This window comes from Mustela erminea, chromosome 7, assembly GCF_009829155.1.
Source record: "Mustela erminea isolate mMusErm1 chromosome 7, mMusErm1.Pri, whole genome shotgun sequence".
Lineage (NCBI taxonomy): Eukaryota > Metazoa > Chordata > Mammalia > Carnivora > Mustelidae > Mustela > Mustela erminea.
The window spans coordinates 121,545,163-121,560,946 of NC_045620.1; the positions used below are offsets into that span (position 1 = coordinate 121,545,163).

General features: G+C 36.8%; 1 protein-coding gene across 2 annotated transcripts in view; it reads right to left on the bottom strand.

Annotated features, from left to right (window-relative positions):
- Window positions 1–345: 345 nt before the first annotated feature.
- RAB10 (RAB10, member RAS oncogene family) overlaps window positions 346–15,784 on the bottom strand; it is an 89,636-nt gene continuing 74,197 nt past the window's right edge. The window contains exons 3-6 of one of the 2 annotated variants that reach the window (XM_032353107.1): window positions 14,025–14,163; window positions 8,122–8,211; window positions 7,496–7,597; window positions 346–2,887 (exon numbers count right to left, since the gene is read on the bottom strand). In XM_032353107.1, the coding sequence (XP_032208998.1) occupies window positions 2,804–2,887; window positions 7,496–7,597; window positions 8,122–8,211; window positions 14,025–14,163 (415 nt within the window). In that variant the 3' untranslated portion in view covers window positions 346–2,803. Of the gene's footprint in view, window positions 2,888–3,585; window positions 4,939–7,495; window positions 7,598–8,121; window positions 8,212–14,024; window positions 14,164–15,784 lie in introns of those variants that run through there. The other variant, XM_032353106.1, reaches the window with a different exon arrangement.

Sequence of the window (15,784 nt, forward strand, 5' to 3'; positions counted from 1 at the left end):
TGCTAAAACAAGCATTCACCTCCGGGCTGGGAGCCTGCCTTGGTGCCCCAGGGTCATCAGCTGTGTTCAGAGCAGCTGGCCTTCGGCACATTCTAGCATTGTGGGCTGGGGAATGACTGACTGGTGTCTCTTTTGACACCAAGATGATTCTGCTTAGATTTCCATTTTTTATAGAGTTTCTTACCAAAGACAGTTCTTGACACTGCTTTCTGTTTCCTATGCTGAGAAAGTTACTTCCCTTCTATTTCTGCTCCTCTCATGTCCAGCTTGCAATTTTGCATTGTCTTCAGAGGTGATCCTCCATCTTCAACTCCATAAATAAATGAAAACCAAGCCACACAGTTGGAAATCAAGTTTTGTTTTTATATGAACAGAAGTAGACCATCTAGAAATATTTCAGTTTATTTAAATTGTTAAGTAGAATATGAAACCGAATTTGTAGCTAGTACCAGAGAATGGACTTAACTGTTTGGTGTTTAATGAGAACAGCTTCTACACAGGATCCCAAGAGACTTACAGAAAAAGGGGCAAAGCCCTAATATTAAGCAAATAAAACTCATGTTTCAAACAGGTTATACAAAAATTGATTTATATTCCATTTCCCTTTTTTTTTTTGATATTTAGAAAGTGCAGATTTAACAAAAGGTAGCCATATCCTTTCTATGTACAATGCCGATTATAATTATGCAAACAAAAATGTCAGTCTTTTTTTTTTTTTACCCAAAAATCCCAGTGTTTAGCTCTCAAACCTTAAGTCACTGAATTGAATAAGGATTAAAGAGGGTTAAAAATAAAAAAGCTATTGCCACATTCCAGACGGAGGAAAGCAACACGTACATTAAAATTAATCTAACAATAGTAGGTTTAACCTATAACTTTTCAAGAAGCTTAACATCATTTCATTATTATTTTTAGTGGAAAATTAGGGATTATTTGGCAATGCTGCTTTTACTAGTAAACAATGATAAAGTCAAGTGAAGGAAAAACCTAAGAACAACAACCAGTGAGGCATATAAAATTTTCAGGGCACTATCTGAAAAATTCATGGATGTTTACAGCAGATACGTCCCTATGCTGTTAATGTGAGCCAAGAGGGCATTAAAATGCTATCCACGACACACAGAGACTTTTCAATGGAAGCTGCTGTCCTAAACTCAGCCTCTGCTAGAAATGAATCATGCTATTCACAATTATTTCAACAAAGGTATCATCTTAGGATGCTAGCAGCGTAGCAAACTTAACTTACCCTATCCTGATGATAAGCCATGAAGCAAAACTAGGAAAATGAAGTGAAAAAAGGACAGGGTTAGAGACAGCTGGAGATCTTATCTGTACATGAAAAGCCTTTTGTTGTCCTTTTCCCAAATCCATGGTAATACACATTTTCCAAAGGGATGTGAAGTCAGGACTTAAAATTAATAATATTCTAAAGTATTTCTAATCTTAAGGTAAAGACAACTTAACACTGAAAAAGTGTTCTTCAAAGGCCAAATCTCAGTATATTTGGCAAACATGTTAATAAATTTTACTCCTCCTTCCCACCATTTAAAACAAAACCAAAATCAAAAACAACCAAACCTTTACTGGGCTACCAAGCTGCTAGAGGAGTTGCCAGAATGGAGACTACTCAAATTTCGGTTACGAGATTTATTCTAGGAAAGTGAACAGGCTATACACCTAATTAGAAAGACAAACCACAACACCCTCCAAACACTAGTGCATGCAATTAACTCTTCCATTTCATAAACTCAGTGGATAGAAAGGGAACAAAGAGGGAAGGAGAAGAGCATGAAGTAAAAGAGCGAATGGAGGAATCTGGGGCCGAAGTTTGAGGAGAGAGAGAAAATGAGGGGAAGACATTTGATAGTAGGAGGCAGTTAGAATTTATCTTTCAGTTTACTTAGTGAGTTAAGTCAGTACTTTATGTTAAACTTGAAAAACCTACTAGTTTGCCCCTTTCGTTTTTAAATAACTCATACCATTGGGTGGTGGGGGAGGGAGAAGCAAAGAAAGCAGCATGCAGGCAGACAGACACAAGGAAAAAGTGGCCCAAGAGAAGAACTGGTGGCAGGAATAGTTTTAAATATCAAGGCCACTTAAAATTAAGACTCAGCAAACCAAAGCTATCATTTCTGCATTACCCTTTGTCCTCAAGTAACTACTTTGAAAATTACAGCCAAGCAAACCACAAACATTTTAATGGTTTATGTCTGGATGATATGTATGTCTCCTGCACATGCTTCCACCAAAACAAACAAACAAACAAAGGAAAAACCAAAGAAATTCCTTTCCACATAAGGCACAGGACAAAATTAATCCCATTTACATATTCAAGGCGAAAATGAGTGTTTTCCTGGCTTTTGTTTCTTTTGCTATCACATGTCTATAGATTATAGGGACTCAAGCACATTATCCAGGACAGAAAATTCCACTGTTGTACAAAATAAAATTGTTAATTCTAACTTTTATTCTTATACAATTTGCAGAATAGAGTTGAAATGATTGCTATAGGTTTTAATGTTGATAAGAAGAACTGGACTATAATACAACTGAAATGCAGTGGTGAGCTGAGCAAGTACATTTAAAAATGAAGTCACAGACATGATTTTTCTATACATTTTCTTGTTTGAAGAAAATTATAAAGTCAGCAAGCAGTCACGGATGAAAGAACAAATGAAACGGGGGGACTGGAGAGTTAAGATGAGGAACAAAAATATCTGTTTAGAGTTAAAAATGGACAGAGTGGTTTATTTTGCAGCAAGAGGAGAAACAGGGTGGTGGATGGCAACTGACGGGAGGACGCTCAGCAACATTTGCTCTTCCAGCCTGTCACGCCGCCTCCACTGCTGATATCTACATTTTCACTGTTGGGCTCTTTTACAGGGGTCTGGAACAAACACACAAGGAAAACAACCCATGAAAAGCACTGCTATGGCGAAATCAAGATTCAGCAGAAATATTCTCATAAAGGCAACAAAAAGTAACTCCAGTCACACAGGTAGGTTCTCTCTCCCATGCAAAGTAAAGATCTGGAAGCTTTGTTTTCCATCTACATTTTGCCTGCTGACTCCAAGCTGTGAAATGTCTAGAGGCCTCTAGGCATCCCCTGAATAAAGCTTCCAGTATCTTTTCTGCTCTCCCTTGCACAGAGGTATGCTATCACTTAGCCCAGACCCCCAGGGGTCTAGTATCTAGTACTTAAAAAGCCTTATCAAAAGGCATCTGTATAAAACCAATGTTGGGTCAAGTCTAACCCCAGAGAAGTGAAACTGCCCTTTCTGTCTAGTTACTTGCCTTCTGAGACCGAAGTTTGTAACGCTCTGCCACAGATTTAAAAAGGCAAGCTCAACAGTGATATGCCAACATTAAGTGGAAGAAAAAGGGTAGGGCACAATGTAAATTGTGTAATTCATGGTAAAAATGGATATAGAAAAAAAAAATCAAAAGGAGAGACACCAAATGTTAACAGCAGAAAACTCTTAGATGGTGGGTTTACGAGTGATTTTATTTTTTTCTATGAACAATCCTGTATTTCCCCAGTAACCTAAATATTACTTTTAAAATCAAAAGAATATACTATTTTCAATGGATAACCCATATGGTATATAGGAAAGGAACTTTTTTTTTTTTTTTAAACCACTTACACTCAGTGAAGTATACAAATCTTAATTGTGCTTGATGGATTTAGAGTATATAAAGTGAAACTATCAGATCAAACATAGAACATAATACCCCGGGAGGCTCCCCTGTATCCCTTTCCAGCCAGTACTACCCTCCTAAAGGTAAACAGTACTCTCATTTTGGTCACCAGAGAGTAGTTTCTTTTTCTCTTCTTGACCTTCAAATACATGGAACTATGTTTTATGTCTTCTTTTATGTATTATTCCCTTTACTCAGTATCAATCTGTGAAATTCATCCAGGCTGTTGTGTTAACAGTGGGTCACCAAAAATAAAATTTTAAAAGCTAAGATGTAACTGGGAATGTATTCTCTCAATGAAACAAGATAAAGTTAAGGTAACCCAGGGGGGAACAACTTAAAATATTTTAGAAACTCACATAGCTCAAGAGAAGTCCTACTTAACTCATATGGGTGAAATTTCAACTTGCACTTTGAGCTCACCTACCTACCCGCACTGCCTGATGGGATTCTTTTCCTTACCGCATGTTAACGCTGTAAGTTTTGCATTAAAAAAACTTTGGGTTTTCCTGAGCAACCAACTTTATTCCTACTGCAGATCTTGAGAAAAATAACAGAAGAGAAAGAGCCCCTCAGCATCTATCCCACAGCAAAAGAATATGGTTACCAGGAAACAGTCCTCCTCTGGTAACTTCTAGGTGTGGGTCAGTTCAAAGTACATGGATGTTGAGGGGAAAAAAAAAAAAAAGGGTACTTGTAACCAGGGAGGTCACTATATTCCTTAACACCTCACTCACTGTCTATCCTTCTACAATTTAACTTAGATCCTTGAAAGAGACTCTCTGAAAAAAGGAATTCTCCCATGCAAAGTAAAACATTTTAAAGCCAAAGTATTAATCAAGTTTATTTCAATATAAATATAAGCCATTCCTAGCTAAGAATAAGAAAAGGGCCAATAACTAAAAAAGTAAGCAAAGGAATAAAACAAGTTTACAGAAAAGAAAATACAAAAGTGGTTCTTAAAACTATCTTTAAAAATGCTCACCATACTCCTAAAAGAGCTGCAAATTAAATCTACTTTTTTTTTTTAACCTGTCAGGTTGGGAAAGATCTGAAAGTCTTAGAATCAATTACGTGGCCAGAGTGTGAGGAAACAGACATTCTCATCCACTGCTAGTAGGAATGTAAATGGGTAAAACCCTCATGCCAGCATGTGGCAAGATGTATCAGAATAAAAATGTACATACATGCTCTCTGGCCACTTCTAGGAATCTGTCCTTCATATATTTGCACATAATCCTATGATTGCAAAATGATTTAAATATAAGATTATTCACTGCAGTGCAATTTATGAGATCATAAGGCTAAAAATCACCTGCATGTTCCTCACTGAGAAAAAGGGTTTAATTATGACACATCTACTCATAGGAGTAGCATTCAATTATTTAAAAAGTGGAATTATTTTACTTTACAAACAGAGTACAGCAAGTTGCCTTATCTGTTTTTAAAGAAGTTGGTGGGGGGAAAAATTGGTGGCAATAAAAAAATATATTTATATTTACTTGTATATTAAAAATTAAGAGCTTAGTTAATTACACTGGTTACCTGTGGGGGATGAATGAGGAGTTGGGGGAACGTGGTGGGAAACTTCTCTGCACCTGCACTCTCTCTATTTTAAAGGTTTGAACCATGAGAATGAATTACCTATTCAAATAATTAAGTTAAAAATGTTTTGAATTGCTTTCATTCTAAAGTTTAATTTTCTTTTACTAAGTCAGGAGAGAAATCATGGCACAGGAAGCTGCTGGTCAGGAAACACTCCTGTATTTCCCACTGTTTGCTGTTTAACTTCTAATTTTACCACATCAAGAAGTTTATGTATGTGTATTGAGAAAAAAATGGGATCCCACATTGGGGCATGCCTACATGGGGAAGACGCAGACCAGACTGAGATCTTTATCAGTGAATGCGTACTTTTTAACCTTTAATATGGTAACAAGGAAGATCTGTCATATCTGGAAGCAAATTTTAAGACTATATAAGCATCTTTTTTTTTTTTAATGCCAAGATTAGTGAAAAAAATCAAGGGATACAGTGTGGACAGAAAAAAAAAAATCAAAAACAATGGAGAAAACAAAAAAATCCAGAAAGAGAAAAAACACAAGAGACAAGGGGATTTCAACAAGTGTTGTGGTAAATTCTGTGGGTACTGGAATAATCTTTCACTGTGACCTACCAAACTCTGAAATACAAAGTATTCCATTAATTAAAAGAGCATTTTTCTATTCTTGTTATTCCCTTCATTTAATTAAAAATATGAACGTTTTTCCTTGTCCATCTAGTACTTTACTTTTCTATGCTTCTATTTTATTTTTCACAGGAATATTTTCAAATATAAAAATGTATATAAAAATATAAAAATTCCTCAAGACTTTCCAAGGGGTTTTACCTTTACATACTGTGAAGAATATTTTAAAATTTTTACTTTTTTTCTTTTTTAACTAAAAAGATACGCTAAGTTTTCTAAACAAAACTATATAAATGTCAGAGTCATTGAGTAATTCCGTTCTATGTCTCCTCCTTACCTCCGTCACCCACTTGGAATTCTCACTATTTACATTTGATATAGATCCTTCCAGATCTTTATTTGCTGAACATAACCAAACACGTGTGTGTACATGTAAATACACGTGTGTTTGGTACCATACATAACTTAAAAAATAAGATCAGACTACACGTATTACATCCTAACTTGCTTTTTATTACTCAATATATTATAGATACCAGGATGCTGGCAGACATGGCAGGGTACAACTTTTGTAGTCACTGTGAAGAGCAGTATAACTGATGACTTTTTTCTGGTTTGAACACACACTTAGAGTTAGCGGATGACTACATTTCACTATAAAAAATGAAGTTGTTTGATTTCTCTGAAATATCACTAGATTTATATTTGAGATACCATCTCTATTACAGCGTATATTTTACAGATACATGTATTTTTTAATTTGGGGACTGGTTTTTGAAAAAATACTGTTATTTCAATTATAAAAATAGAAAGGTTGCCAGAAGCAAATAATTTTCTCCTATACAATAACTGCTTCTCCATTAGGAGTTGTGTCAGAATTTTTCTGTTTTTATGTGCATTTAAAGATACCATCGACTGAATGGACAACTCAGGATTTAGAACCAAATCTGGATATTATATCTACTCATTTGAGGAGAACTACGAAAATCAATTCCCAATTTTGCTACAAGCAACTCATATTGGTAAGTATGGGGATTCCCAAGTTAAATTCAGAAAACTAACCCTGAAGTAAAATGAATTCCCTGGGACCACATTTTAGCAATTTTTAAAATATCACAGAGTGAAATGATTGGCTAAATGAAAAATAGGGATGGATTTATTGCATTTATTCACTATATAATATAGACAGGTTCTTTACTGGCATATCTGAGAAATGACTACATAGATAGAAGAAAGTGATTCTGTAGCAGTAACTATTATCTTAAATTTTAAGAAATTATCTATGGAAATACAAAGAATGTCTATGAGAAGTGAGTCCAAAAGTAAACAGAAGAGCCACAAGAGCAGAGACCCGACAAAAAGCTGAAAAATAGGAGAATGCAACTGGGGACCTGACAGTCAGTGTGGGAGCTCAGGACAGTGTTACCACTGACCAGATGTTCCAGATTTCTAATGGCTCACTGCTTCCCCAAGTCCCTACTCCACTTTAGGAGGGTCAGATACTGGTGATGAGTAAACATTTAGGAATAATACCACCCAAATCTAATTTTTATATGTTAATCCAGTACTTCAAAAAAGAATTGTGACACTGGGCACATTGGATCTTACCTTTCGAAGGATATCTTCAGCTAATGTGAGGAAAGCCTTTTCGATGTTTATATTCGCTTTTGCACTAGTCTCAAAAAATCTAATACCATGCTCCCTTGCAATCTAAAATAGAAGCAAAATGTCATCATAAAATTATCAAGCACAGGGTGCCAACTGTTGACTTTAGCATCCTGGAGGAAATAATATTATTCTAAAGGCACAGTCCCTACTAGGTTATATAAAGCAAAGTACTTCAATGGGTCACAATTCAAATGGTCAAGTTCTTTCAAAAATAAATAAGCAAACAAAAGTAATAATAAAAGAATCCTCTCCTCACTTCAGGAGTTTATGTCAAATACTCTAAGTGAGGTGCTTAAAGTCTTAAATTACAAAACTGGGGATCACTGATTTGTTATTTTTCCTCTTTGTAGTTTAAATACAGTTAAAGGTACTACTACCAAAGGTCTGATTCTCCTACACCTGTTAGATAGGCACTGAAAAAACTCACTCACATGATAACTTGTTTCCCACAGCACTTCTAAAACAATGTGAAGAGCTCAGCACATTCATTACCACTACTAACAATCAAATGTCATGCTATCTTCACAAAGAAAGGACAGTGTTTTAGTTTCATTCATAGCTTTTACCTGTTCTCCTTTTCCTTTAGGTACAACTCTTTTATCATCCATATCACATTTGTTTCCTAGTAACATTCTTTCCACATCTTCATTGGCATGCTACAATGGAAGGGAGATTTAATTGACATTTTATCATGACTTATAGCTTAATATTCTCTAAAAATGGCTTTATTATTCTCAATTTTCAGTGTTATTTTTATAATCTGGAAGTTTTATACCATCACCCTGAAATCACCCCATGCAAAAAGCTTACACAAACTCGCAAATTACTTAGGAAAAAAAACACAATTCCTAAGACATAACACTGTCAAATATTATCTTACCCCAACACGAGGCTGTCTAGTTTCTAGATACTCTCATCAAAACTGGAAGATACGGGCAAAAGACCTGAAACAGCAATCTCTTAGGCATAATCGAAATCCAAGCTGGACCATGAGTTCAGATCATGAGTATTACCCTACAGAAGCCTGAATCAAAAATTCTACAGAGTTTAAAAAAAAAAAAAATTCTACAGAGCTCTTAAAATCTCAAGAGGCTATACTGCTAGGGCACAGGAAGATCCCATGCAGAAAAATTAGTTAAAAATAAATGTTTGCCCCACTGAAATCCTAACAACATCATTTGCGCAAATAGAAAAATCCCTCCCTAAAATTCATTTATAGCCTTGAGGGACCCTGAACAGTAAAAACGATCTTGAAAAAGAAGTACAAAGTTAGAAGATTCATACTTATTTCCTGATTTCAAAACTTACTACAAAGCTGCAATAATCAAAACAGTGTGCTACTGGCATAAAGACATATACATGAATACACCGCATACAGAGCCAAGAAATAATCCCTTGCATGTATGATCAAATGATTTTCAACAAGAGGGCCAAGTCCAATCAATGGAGGAAAGAATAGTCTTTTCAAAAAATGGGTGCTGGGGGTGCCTGGGTGGCTCAGTGGGTTAAGAGGCTGCCTTTGGCTCAGGTCATGATCCCAGGATCCTGGGATCCAGCCTCACATCAGGCTCCCAGCGCAGTGGAGAGCTTATTGCTTACTGCTCTGTCTACTTGCACTCTCTCTATATCAAACTGTCAAATAAATAAGTAAAAATCTTTAAAAAAAAAAATAAATAAAAGTGGTATTGGGCATACCAGATTTTAACATGGGAAAGAATGAAGCTGGACTCTTAACTTACCACCATATAAAAAAATGAACTCAAAATGGATCAAAAGCCTAAATATAAGACTTAAAACTAAAAAACTCAGAAAATACAGGAGAAAAATTTTATGACATCTGATTTGGCAACGGTATCTTGGATATGATACCAAAAGTACAGGCAACAAAAGAAAAAAAGGCAAATTATACTTCATCAAAATTAAAAAACTTTTATGTGTCAAAGGTCACCATCAGAGTGAAAAGACAACCAACCCCTGGAATAAGAAAAATCATCCATCTTTGGCCCAACACTCCTTTCCCTGAATGTCTCCAAGCCAAGGTAGTTAAATTCTCTAGAGAACAAAGTACTTTGAGATTTGTCTTAGATTTGAATTGATTACATTCTTTCCACTAGCCCTATCCTTTTCTGAGTATCTTTTACTCACTCATTTCTTCAGATCTCAGCTTAAAAGTCATTCCTCATATCAAAACCTGTTTGACTATTCTGGGTCCCATGCCTGCACCTCCATATGAATTTTAAGATCAGCCTGTCAATTTCTCCCAGCTACGCCCTCACCTCCCCCACAAGCCCCAAGCCAGCAGCTGGGATTTTAATAGAATTACACTGAAACTGCAGATCACTTTGGCTAATGCTGCCATTTTAAAAATATGAAAACTTCAATTAATAAACATGGGATGTCTTTTCAATTACATTGATCTTTAATGTCTTTTGACATTTTGTGGTTATTAGTATGTAAGTTCTGAATATCTTTGGCTAAATTTTTCATAACTAGTTTTTCTTCTTTTTGATGCTACTGCAAATGGAAATATATACACACACACACACACACACACACACAATTTTTAAAAAAGAAATTGTTTATTTGACAGAGAGACAGCAAGAGAAAGAATACAAGTAGGGGGAGTGGGAGAGGGAGAAGCAGGTTTCCCGCTGAGCAAGGAGCCTGATGCAGGGCTCGATCCCAGGATACTGGGATCATGACTTGAGCTGAAGGCAGCTGCTTAACGACTGAGCCACCCAGGCGCCCCTGGAACTTTTTCTTAATTTCATTTTTTGATTATTTGCTGCTAGTGTATAGAAATACAAGTGATTTCTGTGTATTGATCTTGTATCCTCCAAGTTTACTGAACTTGTTCATCAGTTCTAACAGTTTTATTTTTTTTGTGTATGTTCCTTAGAATTCTCTCTCTCTCTCTCTCTATTTTTTTTAAGATTTTATTTCTTTGACGGGGTGCCTGGGTGGCTTAGTCAGTTAAGCATCTGTCTTCAGCTCAGGTCATGATCCCAGAGTCCTGGGATTAAGCCCCAGATTGGGGTCCCTACTCAGTGGGGAATGTGCTTCTCCTTCTCTCTCTGCATGCTACTCCCCCTACTTGTGCTAATAAATAAATAAGATCTTAAAAGAAAGATTTTATTGAGGAGTGGGGCAAAGAGCACAAGCAGGGGGTGGGGCAGAGGAAAGCAGGCTCCCGCCAAGCTGGAAGCCACCCAATGTGGGGCTTGATCCTAGGACCCCATGATCTTGACCTAAACCATAGGCAGATGTTTAATCAACCAAGCCACCCAGGAACCACTCCTTAGGATTTTCTATATACAAAATCTCGTTATTTACAAATACAGTTTTCCCTCTCAATCTGGGTTTCCTCCTTTTCTTTGCCTAAATGCCCTGGCTAGAACTTCTACTAAAATTCTGAACAGTAATGGCATACTTCTCATTTTCTTGATCACAGAGACAGATATGCTTGTTAGCTGTAGGATTTTCACAGATGTCCTTTGCTAGGCTAAGGATGTTCTATTTCTAGTTTGCCGAGTGTTTTTACCATGAAAGGGTGTTGGGTTTGTCAAAATTTTTCCTGTGTCTGATGGCAAGATCATACAGTTTCTATCTTTTATCAAGATGGTGTATTACACAGGGTGCCTGGGCGGCTCAGTTGATTAAGTGTCTGCCTTCAGCTCAGGTCACGATCCCAGCGTCCTGGGATGGAGCCCCAAGTCGGGCTCCCTGCTCAGCAGGAAGTCTGCTTCTCCCTCTTCCTTTGCCTGCTTGTGCTTATGTACATACTCTCTGTCAAATTAATACATAAAATCTTCAATTAAAAAAAAACATGTATTACAGGGATGCCTGGATGGCTCAGTTGGTTAAGTGTCTGCCTTTCACTCTGGTTGTGATCTCAGCAGCCTGGGATCCAGCCCCGACTCAAGCTCTCCACCCAGCAAGGAGTCTGCTTCTCCCCTCTCCCTCTGCCCTTCCCCACTTGGGTCATTCTTCCTCTCTCAAATAAATAAATAAAATCTTAAAAAAAAAAACACACACACATTAAAAGATGGTGTATTACACTGATTGATTTCTTTTTTTTTTTTTTTTTTTTTTTTTTTTTTTTAAATATTTTTTTTATTTATTTTTGAAAGACACAGTGAGAGAGAGCATGAGCGAGGAGAAGGTCAGAGAGCGAAGCAGACTCCCCATGGAGCTGAGAGCCCGATGCGGGACTCGATCCCGGGACCCCGGGATCATGACCTGAGCCGAAGGCAGTCGTCCAACCAACTGAGCCACCCAGGCGTCCCTACAATATATAATCCTTTTAAAATGCTGCTGGATTAATTTGGCTTTTTTTCATTTTGTTCAAGCTTTAACTTCAAAAACAAAGTGAAAATTAGGCAACACCAATCTCTTGTATGTCAGAAAAACACATTTTCTTTCTTTTTTTTTTTTTTAAGATTTTATTTATTTATTTGACAGATCACAAGTAGGCAGAGAGGCAGGCAGAGAGGCGTGGGGCTTGATCCCAGGACCAAGATCATGACCTGAGCCAAAGGCTTAACCCACTGAGCCACCCAGGCACCCCAAATATTTTCTTTTTAGTGGCTGAGTTTTATGTATCTTAATTCTCATGTTGGGAAACTAAAGCCACCCACCTATGACGTGCATAAGGCTGTAACAGAAATAAAGAACGAATTTGGCCTTGGTGCCCTGGCACAGTACTCCTAATTTCCTGAGTGAAAGACTGTCTTTTGTTGTTCGTAACAGAGCCCTTTCTACCTACCTAAGTTTATGCTAATGAAGAACTTGGGCAGAGTGGTGGCCTATAGAGTTTCACAATGGAAATCAGTCACTAGAAAATCCAAACATGTGATTAAAGAACTGAAACTTTCAAGGGGCACCTGGGTGGCTCAGATTGTTAAGGATCTGCCTTTGGCTCAAGTCATGATCTCCAGGTCCTGGGATCAAGCCCAACGTCAGGATTCCTGCTCAGAGGGGAGTCTGCTTCTCCTACCCCTGCTTGTGATCTCTTGCTCACTCTCTTTCTCTACCCCACCTCAAATAAAAAATAAAAAAAGATTTGAACTTTCAGCCACTCCCCTACCTCCCATGAGGTAAAGAGGGCTAGAGATGAAGTTAAATCACCAGAGGCCAATGATTTAACTAACCATACATATGCAGTAAAACCTGAATCAAAACTCCGAAACAATGAGGTTAGGGGACCTCTTCCAGGTTGGTGAACATATCAAAATGCCTAGAGGGTGATTATGTCTAGAGATGGCATGGAAGTTCTGTGTTCCCCAACCCCCATACCTTCCCTGTACATCTCTTCCATTTAGCTGTTCCTGCATCCTTTATAATAAAATTATAAATGTAAATAAAACACTTTCCTGAGTTCTAGGAGTCATTATAGCCAACAACTGAACCTGAAAGTCCTGGAGGCCCTGGGACCCCTTCAAATTTGTAGCGAAGTCAGAGAGAAGTGAAGGTAACTGAAGGGAACCAGGACTTAACATCTGAAGGAAGGGCAGTCCTTCAACTTGGGAGAGTCTGACACTAAGGTTGGGCAGTTAGCATCAGAATAGGACTGAATTGTAGGACATCCAGTACATGTCAGAGAATTTGGAAAACTGCTGTTGTTGAAACAACAATGCACAGTCTATCAATTGCTCCTACTACATGTGCTACTTAGCCGAATCATAAAATAAAGGCTAAAGAAATCCAAAATGGTGCCTTGTTAAAAAAATCTGTGTATTATTAACTGATTATTAAATATTAACAAGCTTCTCTTTGAAGATTTATTGCAGTGATGGAAAAGTCAGTAATAAGCTGTCAAGACTGCTACCACTGAGATATCATTATCTTGCATCTAATACTTGGTCTTCTAGCCAAAAGTGCTTTAAGGAGTTAGTCTTAAGGAAATCAATGCCCAGAAGGCTGCAATAAGACATGAAAAATAATTTCAACAAGAAGCCACCTATACTGCAGAACAGAAAAAGACTGGCTTTGACACATATTTTACCTTATAAAAACTGACATCTTCTCAGGCAATGATACAGCACTATTTTTGTTAGGTTTTTACCACATTTCTACTCTGTATCTTTCAAAATGTCTAGAAGTAATATAACGTTTCTGTTGTTTTAAATTACTACTGAAAAATTTAGTAATTTATTCATTCAATAAAAATTCATTGAGAAAGAATTCGTTTACAGAGAGGTGTGTAAAATCACTAGTAGCTTCTACACGGGGCCATCTTTAAAAGATGGATGTATAAAGTTTTTGGGTAAGTTAGTAATTGCCTTGGATGGGGTTCTAGATAGACTTACCCACATATTTAAGAGAAAGGCAGATTAACATTAACCTTTAAGAAGTAGAAATAACACAGTAATAATGATAGTACATTATACCCTAAACATCCTTTAGAATTATTCTTAACTAAACTAAAAAATGTGTCTTTATAAAGAGTTTATACAATTTCTAGTCTTACCTCATCTATGTTTCTAAGCCATTTGCTGATGTTTTCAAAACTTTTACCATTGGTGATGTCATATACTAGCATGATACCCATTGCTCCTCTGTAGTAGGAGGTTGTGATGGTATGAAATCGTTCCTGGCCTGCCGTATCCCTGAAATAAACAGCAATAATTTATATTGAGCATTTTGATATTATGACATTCTAGATAAATGAAGGGCAAAACAGTCGAATGGTTTGGTAAGATTAACATTAAATCCACTATACACTACAAAGCAAAACAGTACCATCAACCATTTAATTCTTAAATGGTAAATAATTATAGTTTATTCATAAGAATATATATATGTGTGTGTAACTTTTTTTAGTCAAAGGAAATTCATGACTACCTATAGTGGGTGAAAATCTGGAAGGGAAAACCACAGAAAAATGACACAGAAAAGTCTTGGCAGTTATTTTAGAATGAACACCAGCAAGTGTGATAAAAACTCTTAAAATTCATTTTATTCAGTGATCTTGTTCCATAACATATCACAAAAGCCTGCGGAATGTTTAGAACATTAAAGGATTAAGCCACAGTACAGCTACATTTACCTTTAGGATCACTTACAAAATGTTATAAAGATAACCTCATTTTTAGGTAACAAGATGGAAATATGTAAATAGTATTTTTTAAATTTCTTCATGCCAAAGATCTAAGATATAGATTTTGCTCCTGTAATTTCCCCCTTGTTTGCATCACTAATTTTGTCCTTTTATGAATCATTCTCATCAGGATACATACATGTTTTAGTATCCCCTATTCTAAAAGAGCAAAATTAAAACAAAAAAATCCCATTCTCAACACTATACCCCTCCAACTAACATCCCATTTCTATGTTAACCTCCCGAGCAAGCTTTCTTTTTTAAAACTTTATTTTAAAATAATTATAGCCTCACAGGAAGCTACAAAAATAGTAGAAAGTCTTTGTATCCTTCACCCAGTTCTCCCCAATGGTAACATCTTACTCCATCTTACAAAAGCAAAACCAGGAAATTTACATTGGTACAATCGAAGAACTTATTTAAAGTCTACTTTTTTTTTAAAACGTACATTTGTATGTGTTTGTGGGTACACAAGCACGCATGTATGTAGTTCTCTGCAATTTTATCAGATGTACTGGCCTGTATAATCACCACCACAAACACGATAGAAAACTCATCTCCTTTAGTCCCTATACCCTGGTCAATAATCTGTTCTCCACATCTATGATTTTGCCATTTTCAGAATGCTATATAATGGAATCATGTTATATTATATACAACCTTTTGAAATGGTCATCTTTCACTTCTTTCACCATGACTTCCTGAGATCCATCTAAGTTGCTGCACCTAATACTAATCTGTTCCATTTTATTGCTGAATAGTATTCCATTGTATGGACATACCACAATCTGTTTATTCACTCACCTGTGGAAAGAGACTGGATTGTTTCCAGTTTTTGGCCATCACAAATAAAGTTGCTATGAATATTTATGTACAAGTTCCTGTGTGTACCTAAGTTTTCATTTCTTCTGGATGAATATCCAGGAATCTTACTGCTGACCCACATGGTATATTTACATTTATAAAAAACAAGGCATCGGGCGCCTGGGTGGCTCAGTGGGTTAAGCCGCTGCCTTCGGCTCAGGTCATGATCTCAGGGTACTGGGATCGAGCCTCGCATCGGGCTCTCTGCTCAGCAGGGAGCCTGCTTCCTCCTCTCTCTCTGCCTGCCTCTCTGCCTACTTGTGATC